The 13,406-nt window shown below is 52.9% G+C and overlaps 1 protein-coding gene across 1 annotated transcript in view; it reads right to left on the bottom strand.

Annotated features, from left to right (window-relative positions):
* Positions 1-11,849, bottom strand: part of LOC125941130 (uncharacterized) — a 57,792-nt gene extending 45,943 nt beyond the window's left edge. Inside the window, exon 1 of the mRNA XM_049658084.1 lies at positions 11,672-11,849. Within this exon, the coding sequence (XP_049514041.1) occupies positions 11,672-11,753 (82 nt within the window). The 5' untranslated portion in view covers positions 11,754-11,849. The remainder of the gene's footprint in view (positions 1-11,671) is intronic.
* Positions 11,850-13,406: the final 1,557 nt, after the last annotated feature.

The following is a 13,406-nucleotide window of genomic DNA, read 5'->3' as shown; positions in this document are numbered from 1 at the left end:
CAATGTACACACCAAAGGGTTGATGCCAGCAGTGAAATTCCACCGACTCGCAACAGAATGCACGAAACAGACAGCCGACAAGCATGGATTACATGTGCGCAGTACAGCGTAAGTAAACTCTTGTTGCAGGCACTGACAGTTCTCGTCGGAGTTCACGCGTCCTGAGAAATTGATTATGTGCACTATGCACTGAACAAGACCGGAGTTCATTCCTGCATCACTAGTACACCAATCAGTCGAGATTCTGTGAGGTACAAGGCCGCTTCCTGTTTGCACCGGCCTAAGTGAAGCAGAAATGACTCGCACGCACTACTTAAAATGCGTACACATGCCATAACTATGCAATGCGGTGAAATAATCTGTACAATTCTGAATCTGTTGACGTAAAGGCAAATGACGGCTGCACGCTCGCACACAGCGGAAGACACAGCGGCCCATGCACTTGCCGCAGGAAATGCAAGGCGACGACAGCTTCGTAAAAAAAAGCATTACTCGTTCTTGCGCGTATTTCAGTTTTCTAGCGCAAAGACGCAGCGAACAAGCTATTGCTATGGGAGTAGGTATATAACCTGCATGGTCACACGTGCATTTTCACGTGTATAGCCGTCCTTGACTTGTGAAACGCACTTCGCCCCGACGAGGACGACGCCATCTACGCTTAACGGAGATTAACAATTAATGATGTCTTCTCCGATCGGGCGGGTCGTCTCAATGATGCGTTTTCGAAGACTGGTCCATTCAGTGGCGCGATGAGAGACGGTTGCTCCAAACGCACACTGTACCTGTCGTACTTACTGTATTTTACTGAGCTTACATTACTTTTTACTTAATTTCTTCACAAGCACACACTAGAGCACTGCACGGGCCGATTTTTTCAGCCCGGGCCCGGCCCGGGCCCATTATTACGTTGGGCGGCCCGCCCGAGCCCGATCAAAACTTTTATGGCGAGACCCGGGCCCGGCCCGGGCCCGGAAATAATCTACGTTACCCGCCCGGCCCGGCCCGCCACCCCTTTACCTTAGGCCCGGCCCGAGCCCGACTCTAAACCGGCCCGAACCCGGCCCGAGACCAAAAAATAATGTTTTTCAGAGTTGAGTCGCCCGAGAATAACTCACTGCACGTTACATGCACACCACCAGAAAGCCCGAGCCCGGCCCGGGCCCGGTCAAAAAGCACACGCCGAGCCCAGCCCGAGCCCGTGAAAAAACAGTTCTACCCGGCCCGGCCCGGCCCACGGGCCCGGGCTTTCGGGTAAGCCCGAGCCCGTGCAATGCTCTAGCACACACACACGCGAGGGGGGAGGGGGGGGGGGGTCCCATGTCTGATATACATACATAGAGGGTGCTTAAACTACCGATATTTATTATCGATCACGTCACGTAGAGGAAAGCAGACGCTCGCCCCCCCCCCCCCCCCCCCCCCCGGTCGGGCCGATGAACCCCCCCCGAAAAAAATTTCTGGCTACGCCCCTGCTAGTGGAGTAAAACCGTACACATCGGCGGTGTAACAATGGTAACATTGATGGAAAGAGTAGTTGAAAACAGTACGCGGGTTGTTAAGTGCAAACAGTATATTTCTTATATTCCAGTATTCCCCTACACCACCCTTATCTCCCGTGTGAAGTAGATCTCACCTTCGTTGACACCGCCGAGTGCAAAACAAGCATGCCTGTTAATGCTCTACGATTCAGCAAGGTGAAACATTCTGGGCTCGTATTCACCACAACATCTCGTAACTGTAGTCTGCCTCTTCCAAGTGTGATTGAATCGTCCAGGTTATGATAATGCACTGACGTGCGGCAAGTCGTGCGAATACAGGCTAGATGATGAATTGGCATGGTACTGTCTCTGCAACGGCCAGCCAAGGCAGCAACACTGGGCGAACAAGGAGAGCAACGCTGTGCGCAAGCGCGGCTATATATGCGTTCCCGTGTCTTCAATAAACGCTTCTTCTTGTGGTGATCACTGTGTGCATTACGCTCGATACATGGTGTCAGAAGTGTAGCTCGCTCACGGGACCATGACCGACCTACCCCCGCCTGAGCCACTGCAAGTGGGCGACAACGCAGCGGCGTCCTGGCAGACATTCAAGCAACGCATCGAGCTGTACCTGATAGCAACGGAGCCCACGAAGCCACGCAGTAAGGAGCAGAAAGCTGCAATTTTTTTGCATGTTGCGGGTCAAGAAGCTATTGACGTGTTTAATACCCTGAACCTATCACCGGAGGAAGCTAATGACTACGACGCGTTGGTTAAAGCGTTTGAAAACTACTGCTTGCCTAAGCGTAATGAGACTTACGAACGCTATGTGTTCCGCTCGCGTCGTCAGGCACACGGAGAGCCATTTGAACAGTTCTTTCGGGATCTGCAACTAAAAGCAAGAACGTGCAACTTTGGGGATTTGCGAGATTCCATGCTGCGGGACCAAATCGTGTATGGCATTTGCAGCACTTCCCAGCGAGAAAAACTTCTTCGAAAGAAAGACCTGACGCTGGTTACAGCAGTAGAATGCTGCAAAGCTGAGGAACTTGCCGAATCGCAAAATAGGGCGTGGATGGAGGAAAACAAGATTGAACCTGTTTCACGAACGCAAGCGAAACGCGGACGCGAAAAATGCCGGTACTGCAACTTCTCGCACGCGCCAAGGAAGTGTCCGGCGTTCGGCAAGACATGCAACAAGTGCACGAGGCCTAATCACTTCGCCGCCTGCTGTACAAGCAAGCGAGCAGCCGTTGATGACGTGTTCGAAGGAGTGGAGAGTGACAGTGACTTCGACGTTCTGGAGATCAGCACGACGGAAAGTAAGCGTGGCCCCGAAAGTCGCGACTGGATTATAACAACGAACATTGAAGGAACTGATGTGCAGCTGAAGGTCGATACGGGAGCGCAGGCTAACTTGTTGCCGCGTTCGCTGTTCAAAAGGCTCGGAACTAAGCAGCAGCCGTACCCCACGAGGAGCATCCTGCGCCATTATGGGGGTGGCGAAACACCACACATTGGAAAGGTTCGCCTCGCCGTGCAGTTAGACAAACGGCGTGTGCTACTTGAGTTCTTCATAGTAAAGAAGAAGCAAGCCATTCTGGGCCTCGGGGCAAGTGAGCAACTTGGTCTGGTCAACATAGTGAACGCGGTGGACAGCAGCGAGGCATATGGAAGCCTAAAGCAGGCATTCCCGAGGTTATTCACTGGCATTGGCAGGACGCGGTGCGAGTATAAAATGGTGCTTCGAGAGGACGCTGTCCCTGTGGTACAGCCAACCCGGCGTGTACCTTTCGCCCTCAAGAAGCCACTTAAGAAAGAACTTGACCAGATGAATGCTGCGAACATCATCGAGAAGGTGGAAGAACCGTCAGACTGGGTAAGTCTCCTGGTTATCGTGAGGAAGAAAAACGGGGACTTAAGAGTATGCATGGACCCGCGAGCAATTAATAGGGCGGTGAAGAGAGAGCACTTTCAGTTGCCATGTCGGGAAGAAATCGAAGGGGATCTAGCGCATGCAAAGTATTTCAGCAGACTCGATGCCAACAGTGGTTTTCATCAAATTCCTCTCGACAAAAAGACATCAGAAATCTGCACATTCAGTTCGCCGTTTGGCCGGTATCGGTATCTCAGACTGCCGTTCGGTATTGCATCTGCACCCGAAGTTTTCCAGCGTACAATGAGCCAGATATTTGACGACCTCCCGGGAACACGTGTGTACATTGACGATGTGCTAGTGTGGGGTTCTGCGCAAAAGGAACATGATGAACGCCTGTTCAAAGCGCTGGAAAGGGCACAGGCAGAGGGCCTAACTTTGAATGCAGAAAAGTGCATTTTCGGACGCACTGAAATCAGCTTCTTGGGTGATAAGATTAGTTCCAAAGGTATTGAGCCCGATCCCGACCTGATAAAGTGCGTTTTAAACCACCCTCCGCCAACGACCAAGAAAGACGTTCAACGCTTGCTTGGTACCGTGAACTATTTCGGCAAGTACTTGCCACTGTTGTCAGCCCATACTGAGGCCTTGCGCAGCCTGATTAGAAAGGACACAGTTTTCGAATGGACGCATGTTCACGAGCGTGAGTGGGCGCAGCTCAAGATGATGCTGACGGAAGCGCCCGTCCTGGCTATCTTTAATCCCGAGCTTCCCACAAAACTGTCGACGGATGCGTCAGCATTTGCACTCGGAGCAGTGCTTTTCCAACAACATAGAGGAGACTGGCGCCCGGTAGGCTACGCGTCGCGGGCACTCACAGAAACCGAGCGAAGGTACGCCCAAATAGAAAAAGAGGCCCTGGGCATAACATTCGGCTGTGAAAAGTTCAATGATTATGTCATAGGAAGACACATCGTTATCGAAACCGACCACAACCCATTATTGGCAATTTCAAAGAAGGAAATAGGCGACATGCCACCGCGTCTGCAACGACTATATCTTCGACTGCTGAAGTACGAGTTTGAGTTGCAGTATGTTCCAGGCAGCAATTTGTTGTTGCTGACACATTGTCACGAATCCCATCACGGGAACAACCAGAAAAAGGCACAACGGACGTTGAAGTTCATGCCGTGGGCGCCCTGACTGCCGTCGTCGGACCAGCCACCCTATCCCGTCTGCAGGTAGCAACTGCCAGTGATGCAACGGCGCCAAGACGTCATCTCCAGGCTGCAGTCGTCAATGCCTATAGAGGGTGAGCTAAAGTCCTTCACACAACGGAGTACTCCTCAAGGGAACCAAAGTAGTCGTGCCTGCAAGCATGCGAACAGAGATGCTGCGACGAGTACACCAAGGGCATCTCGGCTTAGGAAAATGCAAATCGAGGGCTCGCAAGTTGATGTATTGGCCAGGAATGTCAACAGATATTGCCCAGTTCATTGACAGGTGTGACGTTTGCAAGAAGTTTGCTTATCGACAGCCTGACGAGCCCCTGTGCCAGCGCACCGTTCCAGACATGCCATGGGCCAGAGTTGGTACAGATCTTTTTCAACACGCCGGAAAGCATTTTTTGGTTGTCTATGATGCCTACTCTAATTTTCCAGAAGTCGAGCACCTGAAGGAGACCTCTGCAACAACTGTCATTCATAAACTACGTCAGATCTTTGCAAGTCATGGAATACCACTAGAAGTTTGCAGTGATGGCGGCCCGCAGTTTGCGTCAAAAGAGTTTAAAGATTTTGCGGCTCGTTATGACTTTGTGCATACGATTTCAAGTCCACGTTTTCCCAGGTCCAATGGGCTCGCCGAGAAGGGCGTACAAGTGGTCAAGCGGCTTCTGGGCAAGACTGAGACCAAGAAAGAGGACTTCTATTTGGGCCTTCTCAACTACAGGGTGTGTCCTCTCGAAGATGGCCGTTCACCATCGGAACTGCTAATGGGACGAAGTCTAAGAACGCTACTTCCAAATTTTTCAGCGTCATCCTCAGGTCTCGTTCAAAAACATGTTCAGGCAAGGACCTCAGGAAGACCACTAGCTCCGCTACAGAAGGGAGACGTCGTCCGAATCCTCCGAAATGGTATGATGGGATATCAAAGCGCAAGTCCAAGATCTCGTGGCCCCGAGATCGTACACCGTTCTGACTGAGGATGGCCGGATTTTCCGTCGAAATAGACAGCACCTTCGCAAAACACCAGAAGCGTTCTATCGAACCATCCATTACCAGGCGGACGACTGCGACGACGCCCCTGATTCACTCCGAGCGCTGTCACACAGCAGAGGCAAGAACCTCCGCAGGCCACACAGGACCGACCACCAGCAGGCACAGCAGGAGTGCCCAACATTGCAGATTCACTGCGACGATCTACCAGACCGCGAAGACCCCCAGACCGCCTGGCCTACACGCACGGGTTCCAGCAGACTGAAACAGCCTAGGAGTGTCGACTGCTACGCATCGATGTTGAGTGCTTTTAGTGCTTTCAGTGCTTTCAATGCTTTCAGTCCTATCTGTGTTTTCAGTGTTTTCATTCTTCAAAGAAAGGAGGATGCAACGGCCAGCCAAGGCAGCAACACTGGGCGAACAAGGAGAGCAACGCTATGCGCAAGCGCGGCTATATATGCGTTCCCGTGTCTTCAATAAACGCTTCTTGTGGTGATCACTGTGTACATTACGCTCGATACAGTCTCAACAAATTAACTGCCCCGCTAATAAAAATTTTAAAAACTTAAAAACTAACACACTAATGGCGTGCCTAATGCGTGCGTCATTGCGCATGTCTCGTCACAGCCACGGATTAAAAGTGCGGCCGATTGCGTGCGTTATTGGGCACGAGAGAGCGGAGCAATGGGAAGGGGAGGCAGCACATCGCACGTATGCATTACCACACAAAAGCACTCTTAAGTGGCTCTGCCAAAATGTTTGTCCTTTGATTGGATATTTTTTTATGCTGGAATAGTAAAACATGCGCATGCTTTTCTTGTTCCTTCAAGGACTAGTATCGCCTTCGGCTTACATTGCGATGCCACTTCACGCAGTAAACGGCCACTGTCTGACCAGAAACGTCTACACGGCAGTATTCGACAAGACATCCAATCTGACGGCGTATAAAATGGTATCTACAGTACAGTGTATGTCTGAATTTGGATTTATGTCAGCTGGCCGAAGGCTACAACCACGTGATTGAACTAACAGCTTGACGCGCAGTTCCGGAAGCTCAGCGACTGATGCAAAGAGAAGCACATTCATTTGCCCAGGGAATACGCCATTGCTCTCGGCGTTTCCGAAATGCGTTCAGCGGACATCCTAATGGTATATTCGGTTGGTCATTTGAAAGTGCTCGGGCCTTGTTGCGAAAGCGGTGAAAAAAGAGCTTCAGCGATTTATTCTGTGCACAACTGGCTGTGAAGTGACGGCCCTGTTTCTGTATCAGGGGACCATGTGTGCCAACAGCAACACTTAGTTGCACTTTTACACGGATATTGCAGTGCTGTGAGAGCACCGCTAAAGAAAGCGCTGTTCGTAATTGTTGTGTAACTACTGAACCGTAAAGGATGCTATCGCTGCATATAAAACCTATAATAACAGCGTTCGCCTAACATAACCTAAATCGCACGCGACCCCACTTTCCTTGCATGGTCGGCAGACTCACTCATGTAAGCAAAAAAACTTTTACGTACAAATTAATCTTCAGCGTTAGACATAACATGAAAATTGTTTTGTTCATATAATGCTACGTAATTATCCACGGTTCGTCAGCCCCCACGTTACGAACGCGTATTTAACGCTGCTGCTAAACAACTGGTATATGGGATCGCAGTGACGGTGTACACGCATGGACGCATTTGCCGGGGTAAGTTTGCCGGGGTAGCGTCATACAGCTTCGTTGTAAAATTTCGATGCAGCGTCCGGCGCCTTTGAATAGCCAGCGGATGCAGCATCACGGTGCTCGCGTTCGAAGCGAAGAACGGAAAAGCTCGATCGCGATCGCCACGTCGGCACGAGCGCGCGCATCGCAGAACAGCACGCGCACCGGCCTCCTGTGTTAAAGCAACACGATTAAAATTAAACTAGCCTTTCATACAATGCCACGAAATTATTCACGCTTCGTCGGCACCCACGTCAGGTCACGAAGGCGTGTTTAATTCGGCTGCTCGACAACTGGTATATGGGATCGCAGCAGCTAAACATTTGAGGTCACCAGTGCTATTGGAAACATGATAGATGAAATAATTTTATTACGCTACATTAGGTATGACCATCCTCTCGAACAACACAGTTGCATATCCAATAGGCATACGTGGAGACGCCCACAATTTCGATCTATAGCGCCGAGTCGGCGTGCTGCGAGGCAATGAAGGACATTTGCGTGCGTTAATGGTATTTTTTAGAAAACTCGTTTGAGTAGATATCGAAAGCCACAAGAACGCCCGGCCAACACTATTCAGCCGGCTGCCTTGAGCCCAGCAGCTGCTGTGCGAGTCATTTGTTCCGCAGCGTCGCGTTCCAGTGCTATAGACAGCAAGTGCGCACGATAGTAAACCCTGAAAACCAGTGTGATATGCACTTTTATTGCGATAGCAAATATGTGGACACTCCAAAGCAGATTTCTGCCGTCGGTGTCGCCGTCGCCGTGAGGTTCCGTATGACGTCAATGGAGATGAAATCGTCGCGTATCAGGCCGAGATGGAAGGCCTTGGTGTGCTGCAGAGTCTGCAGGGGTGTTGTGCCAGGCCGGTCAGGCCCGGGGTGGAGTGGGAGGCCGTGAGGCCTTCCCGCTTGTAGAAATGTCCTTAGAGGCGTGCGGAGAGCCCTGACGAGTCAAGGAACTCCACGACGCCTCGAAGTGCAGAAAGGTGGTGTCGGCCGGGGAAGAGGAGATCTTCCTCCTTGTCACAGGGGAGGCCCAGGCAGCGGAACTCCTGCAGGAGTGGGCCCCGCTGCTGGAGGTACGCCGGGCAGGCCAGCAGGAGATGTTCGATCGTCTCCGGCTCCCCGCAGGAGCTGCAGGCCGGGGACGTCGCTCGTCCCAGTCGGTAGCTGCGTGCTGCCGTCCAGCTGCAGCCGATGCGGAGCCGGAGAAGGAGCGAGGTCTCCCTGCGAGCCAGGCCTCGCTGGGGGAGTGGTCGTGGGGGGCATCCCAGTGCCACCCGTTTGTCTGGGTGGTGGGTCGCCAGGTGTCGCCGCAGCCTCAGTCCTGTGAAGTCGCCCTCCGTCACGGCCCGACTGAGGGGCACAGTGGTGTGGTGGGCGTCCTTCGCCAGGGTGTCGGCTGCCTCGTTGCCCGGGATCCCTACGTGGGCGGGGATCCAGTGCAGGGACACCGGGTGGCCTGCGTCCTGCAGCGCTGTCAGCCGGGTAGACAGCAGTGCGACTCCAAGGCTGGCGCTTTCTGGCCTCTGCAGGCCGAGGAGGGCTGCCCTGGAGTCGCAGAGGATGGCCGCTGGTACCCCAGGAAGCTCCTCAGAGAGTAGGTCGACGGCCAGGTGGAGGCCTGCCACCTCCGCTGCAGTCGAGCTGGCGTGTCTGGGCAGTCGACACTGCCTGCTCTTCTGCAGGGCTGGTGCCGTGCAGGCCGCCGTGGCAGAGCCGGTGTCCGGTACCACCGAACCGTCGACGTACACCAGGAGGTGGTCTCCGAGGGTCTCGTCCAGGAGGCAGGCGGCCGTCTGCTGCAGGGCGCAAGCGGGTGAGCGCCCGCCGCGCGCCGCCGAACGCTGTATGTGCGAGTCAAAGGGGGCGAGGGACGCGCGCTTTCACGGGGAGTGAACGCACGGCGGTGAACAAACGCGCGTTCTGTGCCGTGCTCCCTTAAGGGCTGCAGAAGTAGGAGTCTCTGTCTTCCTTTACAATCACCATATATGTAGAGCAAACGCGGCTTCTTCTGACGAACGAAAGGTCGAGGGGGGGGGAGGGGGAGGGAAGGGAGGGGACGTTTAGCAGCGGCACCAAGTGCCTATTTATATCAGAAGCTCCGGCAACAGTCACCAACGCCGCACGCATTTTGTACGAACGCGGGCAAAACGCCGACGGCGTCGACAACAGTTCTGCGTGTTGCCGGTGCTGCTGCATGTCCAAGTTTATACAGCTGATAAAGCTACTATCATTACTCCGTATAGCTCTCTACAAATTTGCTATCGCAATTGACGCTTCGCCTTTCAGGTGAAACTGCGACAACTTTTGTTTTCTTATAGAGCAGGGGAGCAGGCTGAGGCCTGGGGGATATGTAAGGCTTAACGTGAAAGCCCAGCCCTAATTCGAAGTAATAAATGTTTCGATGCAACGTCCGGCGCCTTGGAATAGCCAGCGGATGCAGCATCGCGGTGCTCGCGTTCGAAGCGAATAACATGAAAACCCGATCGCGACAGCCACGTCGGCACAAGCGTGTGCATCGAAGAACAGCACGCGCACCGGCCTCCTGTGTCATCGCAACACGAATGCCGTGAAATCCCCCCCCCCTAATTCCAAGTGTAACAATTTCGATGCAGCGTCCGGCGCCTTTGAATAGCCAGCGGATGCAGCATCACGGTGCTCGCGTTCGAAGCGAGCAACGTGAAAACCTGATCGCGACAGCCACGTCGGCACAAGCGTGCGCATCGAAGAACAGCACGCGCACCGGCCTCCTGTGTCATCGCAACACGAATGCCGTGAAATCACCCCCCCCCCCCCTAATTCCAAGTAACAATTTCGATGCAGCGTCCGGCGCCTTTGAATAGCCAGCGGATGCAGCATCACGGTGCTCGCGTTCGAAGCGAACAACGTGAAAACCCGATCGCGACAGCCACGTCGGCACAAGCGTGCGCATCGAAGAACAGCACGCGCACCGGCCTCCTGTGTCATCGCAACACGAATGCCGTGAAATCCCCGCCATAATTCCAAGCAACAATTTCGATGCAGCGTCCGGCGTCTTTGTATAGCCAGCGGATGCAGCATCACGGTGCTCGCGTTCGAAGCGAACAACGTGAAAACCCGATCGCGACAGCCACGTCGGCACAAGCGTGTGCATCGAAGAACAGCACGCGCACCGGCCTCCTGTGTCATCGCAACACGAATGCCGTGAAATCCCCCCCCCCCCCTAATTCCAAGTAACAATTTCGATGCAGCGGCCGGCGCCTTTGAATAGCCAGCGGATGCAGCATCACGGTGCTCGCGTTCGAAGCGAACAACGTGAAAACCCGATCGCGACAGCCACGTCGACACAAGCGTGCGCATCGAAGAACAGCACGCGCACCGGCCTCCTGTGTCATCGCAACACGAATGCCGTGAAATCCCCCCTCTAATTCCAAGTAACAATTTCGATGCAGCGTCCGTCGCCTTTGAATATCCAGCGGATGCAGCATCACGGTGCTCGCGTTCGAAGCAAGCAACGTGAAAACCCGATCGCGACAGCCACGTCGGCACAAGCGTGCGCATCGAAGAACAGCACGCGCACCGGCCTCCTGTGTCATCGCAACACGAATGCCGTGAAATCCCCCCCCCCCTAATTCCAAGTAACAATTTCGATGCAGCGTCCGGCGCCATTGAATAGCCAGCGGATGCAGCATCACGGTGCTCGCGTTCGAAGCAAGCAACGTGAAAACCCGATCGCGACAGCCACGTCGGCACAAGCGTGCGCATCGAAGAACAGCACGCGCACCGGCCTCCTGTGTCATCGCAACACGAATGCCGTGAAATCCCCGCCATAATTCCAAGTAACAATTTCGATGCAGCGTCCGGCGCCTTTGAATAGCCAGCGGATGCAGCATCACGGTGCTCGCGTTCGAAGCGAACAACGTGAAAACCCGATCGCGAGAGCCACGTCAGCACAAGCGTGCGCATCGAAGAAAAGCACGCGCACCGGCCTCCTGTGTCATCGCAACACGAATGCCGTGAAATCCCCCCCCCCCCCTAATTCCAAGTAACAATTTCGATGCAGCGTCCGGCGCCTTTGAATAGCCAGCGGATGCAGCATCACGGTGCTCGCGTTCGAAGCGAGCAACGTGAAAACCCGATCGCGACAGCCACGTCGGCACAAGCGTGCGCATAGAAGAACAGCACGCGCTCCGGCCTCCTGTGTCATCGCAACACGAATGCCGTGAAATCCCCGCCCTAATTCCAAGTAACAATTCCGATGCAGCGTCCGGCGCCTTTGAATAGCCAGCGGATGCAGCATCACGGTGCTCGCGTTCGAAGCCCAGTCCTGTGCGATCTCTACGGGCTACGAAGCCACTACGCAAGAAATCCGCGCGATAACCGTGGAAGAAATTGCAGAACTTCCGTCTTACCCTTCGCGGCGTGGGCCTCGAGTACCGCTGGGGCCTCAGGTACCACTGGGGCCTCAGGTACCGCTGGTTCCTCGAGTGGCATGACTGGCCGGGGTACCTCGAGTGCCCGGCGGCCCAGGCGGGCCTTCGGGGCCTGGGGGGTTGAGCCTGGAGAGCCTCAGCCTGCATATTCGCAGAAGCAGCCTGCATATTCGCAGAAGCAGCCGTCTCGTCTGAAGCCTGGAACCAAATGGGACCTCGAACCTTGGGGCCAGCTCGCGAGTAAGCACGCGGCGGGTCAGCACGAGGCGTTGCACCACGCGACGTTGTATCACGCGCACAGCTTCTTCTTCGTCATTTAACTGCAAACAAACTGTTTGTGCTAGAAAATGGGCCGAATTTACTGGCCAGGGAAAACTTTTTCTTAGGTCAGTAACTCCGAGAAGCACGCGGCGGTTCACCACGAGGCGTTGAACCACGCGACGTCGTATGACGCGCAGAGCTTCCTCTTCCTTTAACTGCTGACGGACTCTTTGGGTGATTAGACGGGCCGGATTAACTGGCATGGGCAAACTTTTCCTAAAGCCAGTAACTCCGAAAAGCACGCGGCGGTGTATCACGAGGCATTACATCACGCGACGTCGTATGACGCGCGCAGCTTCTTCCTTTACCTACAAAAGAAATGTTTGCGCTTGAAAGGGGGCCAATGTTACGGGCCACACAAAACGTTTTCGCTGCTAGTGTTAGCGGTTTTATTACTGTAAGCATTTAATAGATTTTGCGTGCTATTTTTGTTGTCCTGCGAACATGTTCGCCTGACCACAACTATAGGTGTTAACGCAGGCAATACACACTTGTTATGTCTTCTTCGCTGTGGTGCTCTTCCTAGTAGCGCGACACAAATTGCAATATGCTCGACATTCAGTAAACGACTTTGTAAAGTATGCATAAAATAAAGCACATACAGCATACCAAACTCGACGTGGAACACTCTTTGTACATACGATAATTTCATCGTAGAATTCCTGACCGCACACGTCTCGAAAATTCCTTAATTGGGAGGAGTGTCATTATCGGAATGAAGCTTCCCTGCTCCCCCACTACCTGGGCAGCTCTTTAAAAATGTCCAAGCCACATTCATCATCCTCATTATGATCGTCCCAAACCTCCGCACAGATTAGTAACAGTAATGTGGTTGATATGGGCATACATGCCAGGCTGTCCCAACTAAATGTCGGCAAGAGCTAGAAATCAACGGAGTGTTTTGCAGAGACAGCGCATATATATATATATATATATATATATATATATATATATATATATATATTCACGCTAGTGATTTGCTGTATAAAGCAAGGCGGATTTAATAAGACATAGAACTTTCAGGCTACCAAAAATATGCGGTGATATGAGTGGATTGATTCAGCGGAAGAGAATTAAACCCCGATTTTCTTTCCTGTTGACAACTTCCTTGAAGAGAGCCTTTTTTGAGGTGTCTTTCTGTTTTTCCTATACTACTCTCGCCGCTAACGGACGCGTGCTTCTAATGGCATCACTGACAAGTAAATGTGGATGTACATGTTTTTCCTGTTTACTTCTATTATTTTTTACTGTACTACTACGGCTACTACTCGTTTTAGCTCTTCTTCTGCCACCTGCTCCTTTTTCGAATGCCCGTTGAGGATATGTGGAACTGTTTAGAATCATCAACACTATCATGATCATCATCATCACCATCATTCTTGAGGACATGGTA

The sequence above is a fragment of the Dermacentor silvarum genome, chromosome 10 (genome assembly GCF_013339745.2).
Source record: "Dermacentor silvarum isolate Dsil-2018 chromosome 10, BIME_Dsil_1.4, whole genome shotgun sequence".
In the NCBI taxonomy this organism is placed as follows: Eukaryota; Metazoa; Arthropoda; class Arachnida; order Ixodida; family Ixodidae; genus Dermacentor; species Dermacentor silvarum.
Note: the sequence above shows the minus strand (reverse complement) of the source record. Positions and strands in the feature narration are given on the sequence as shown.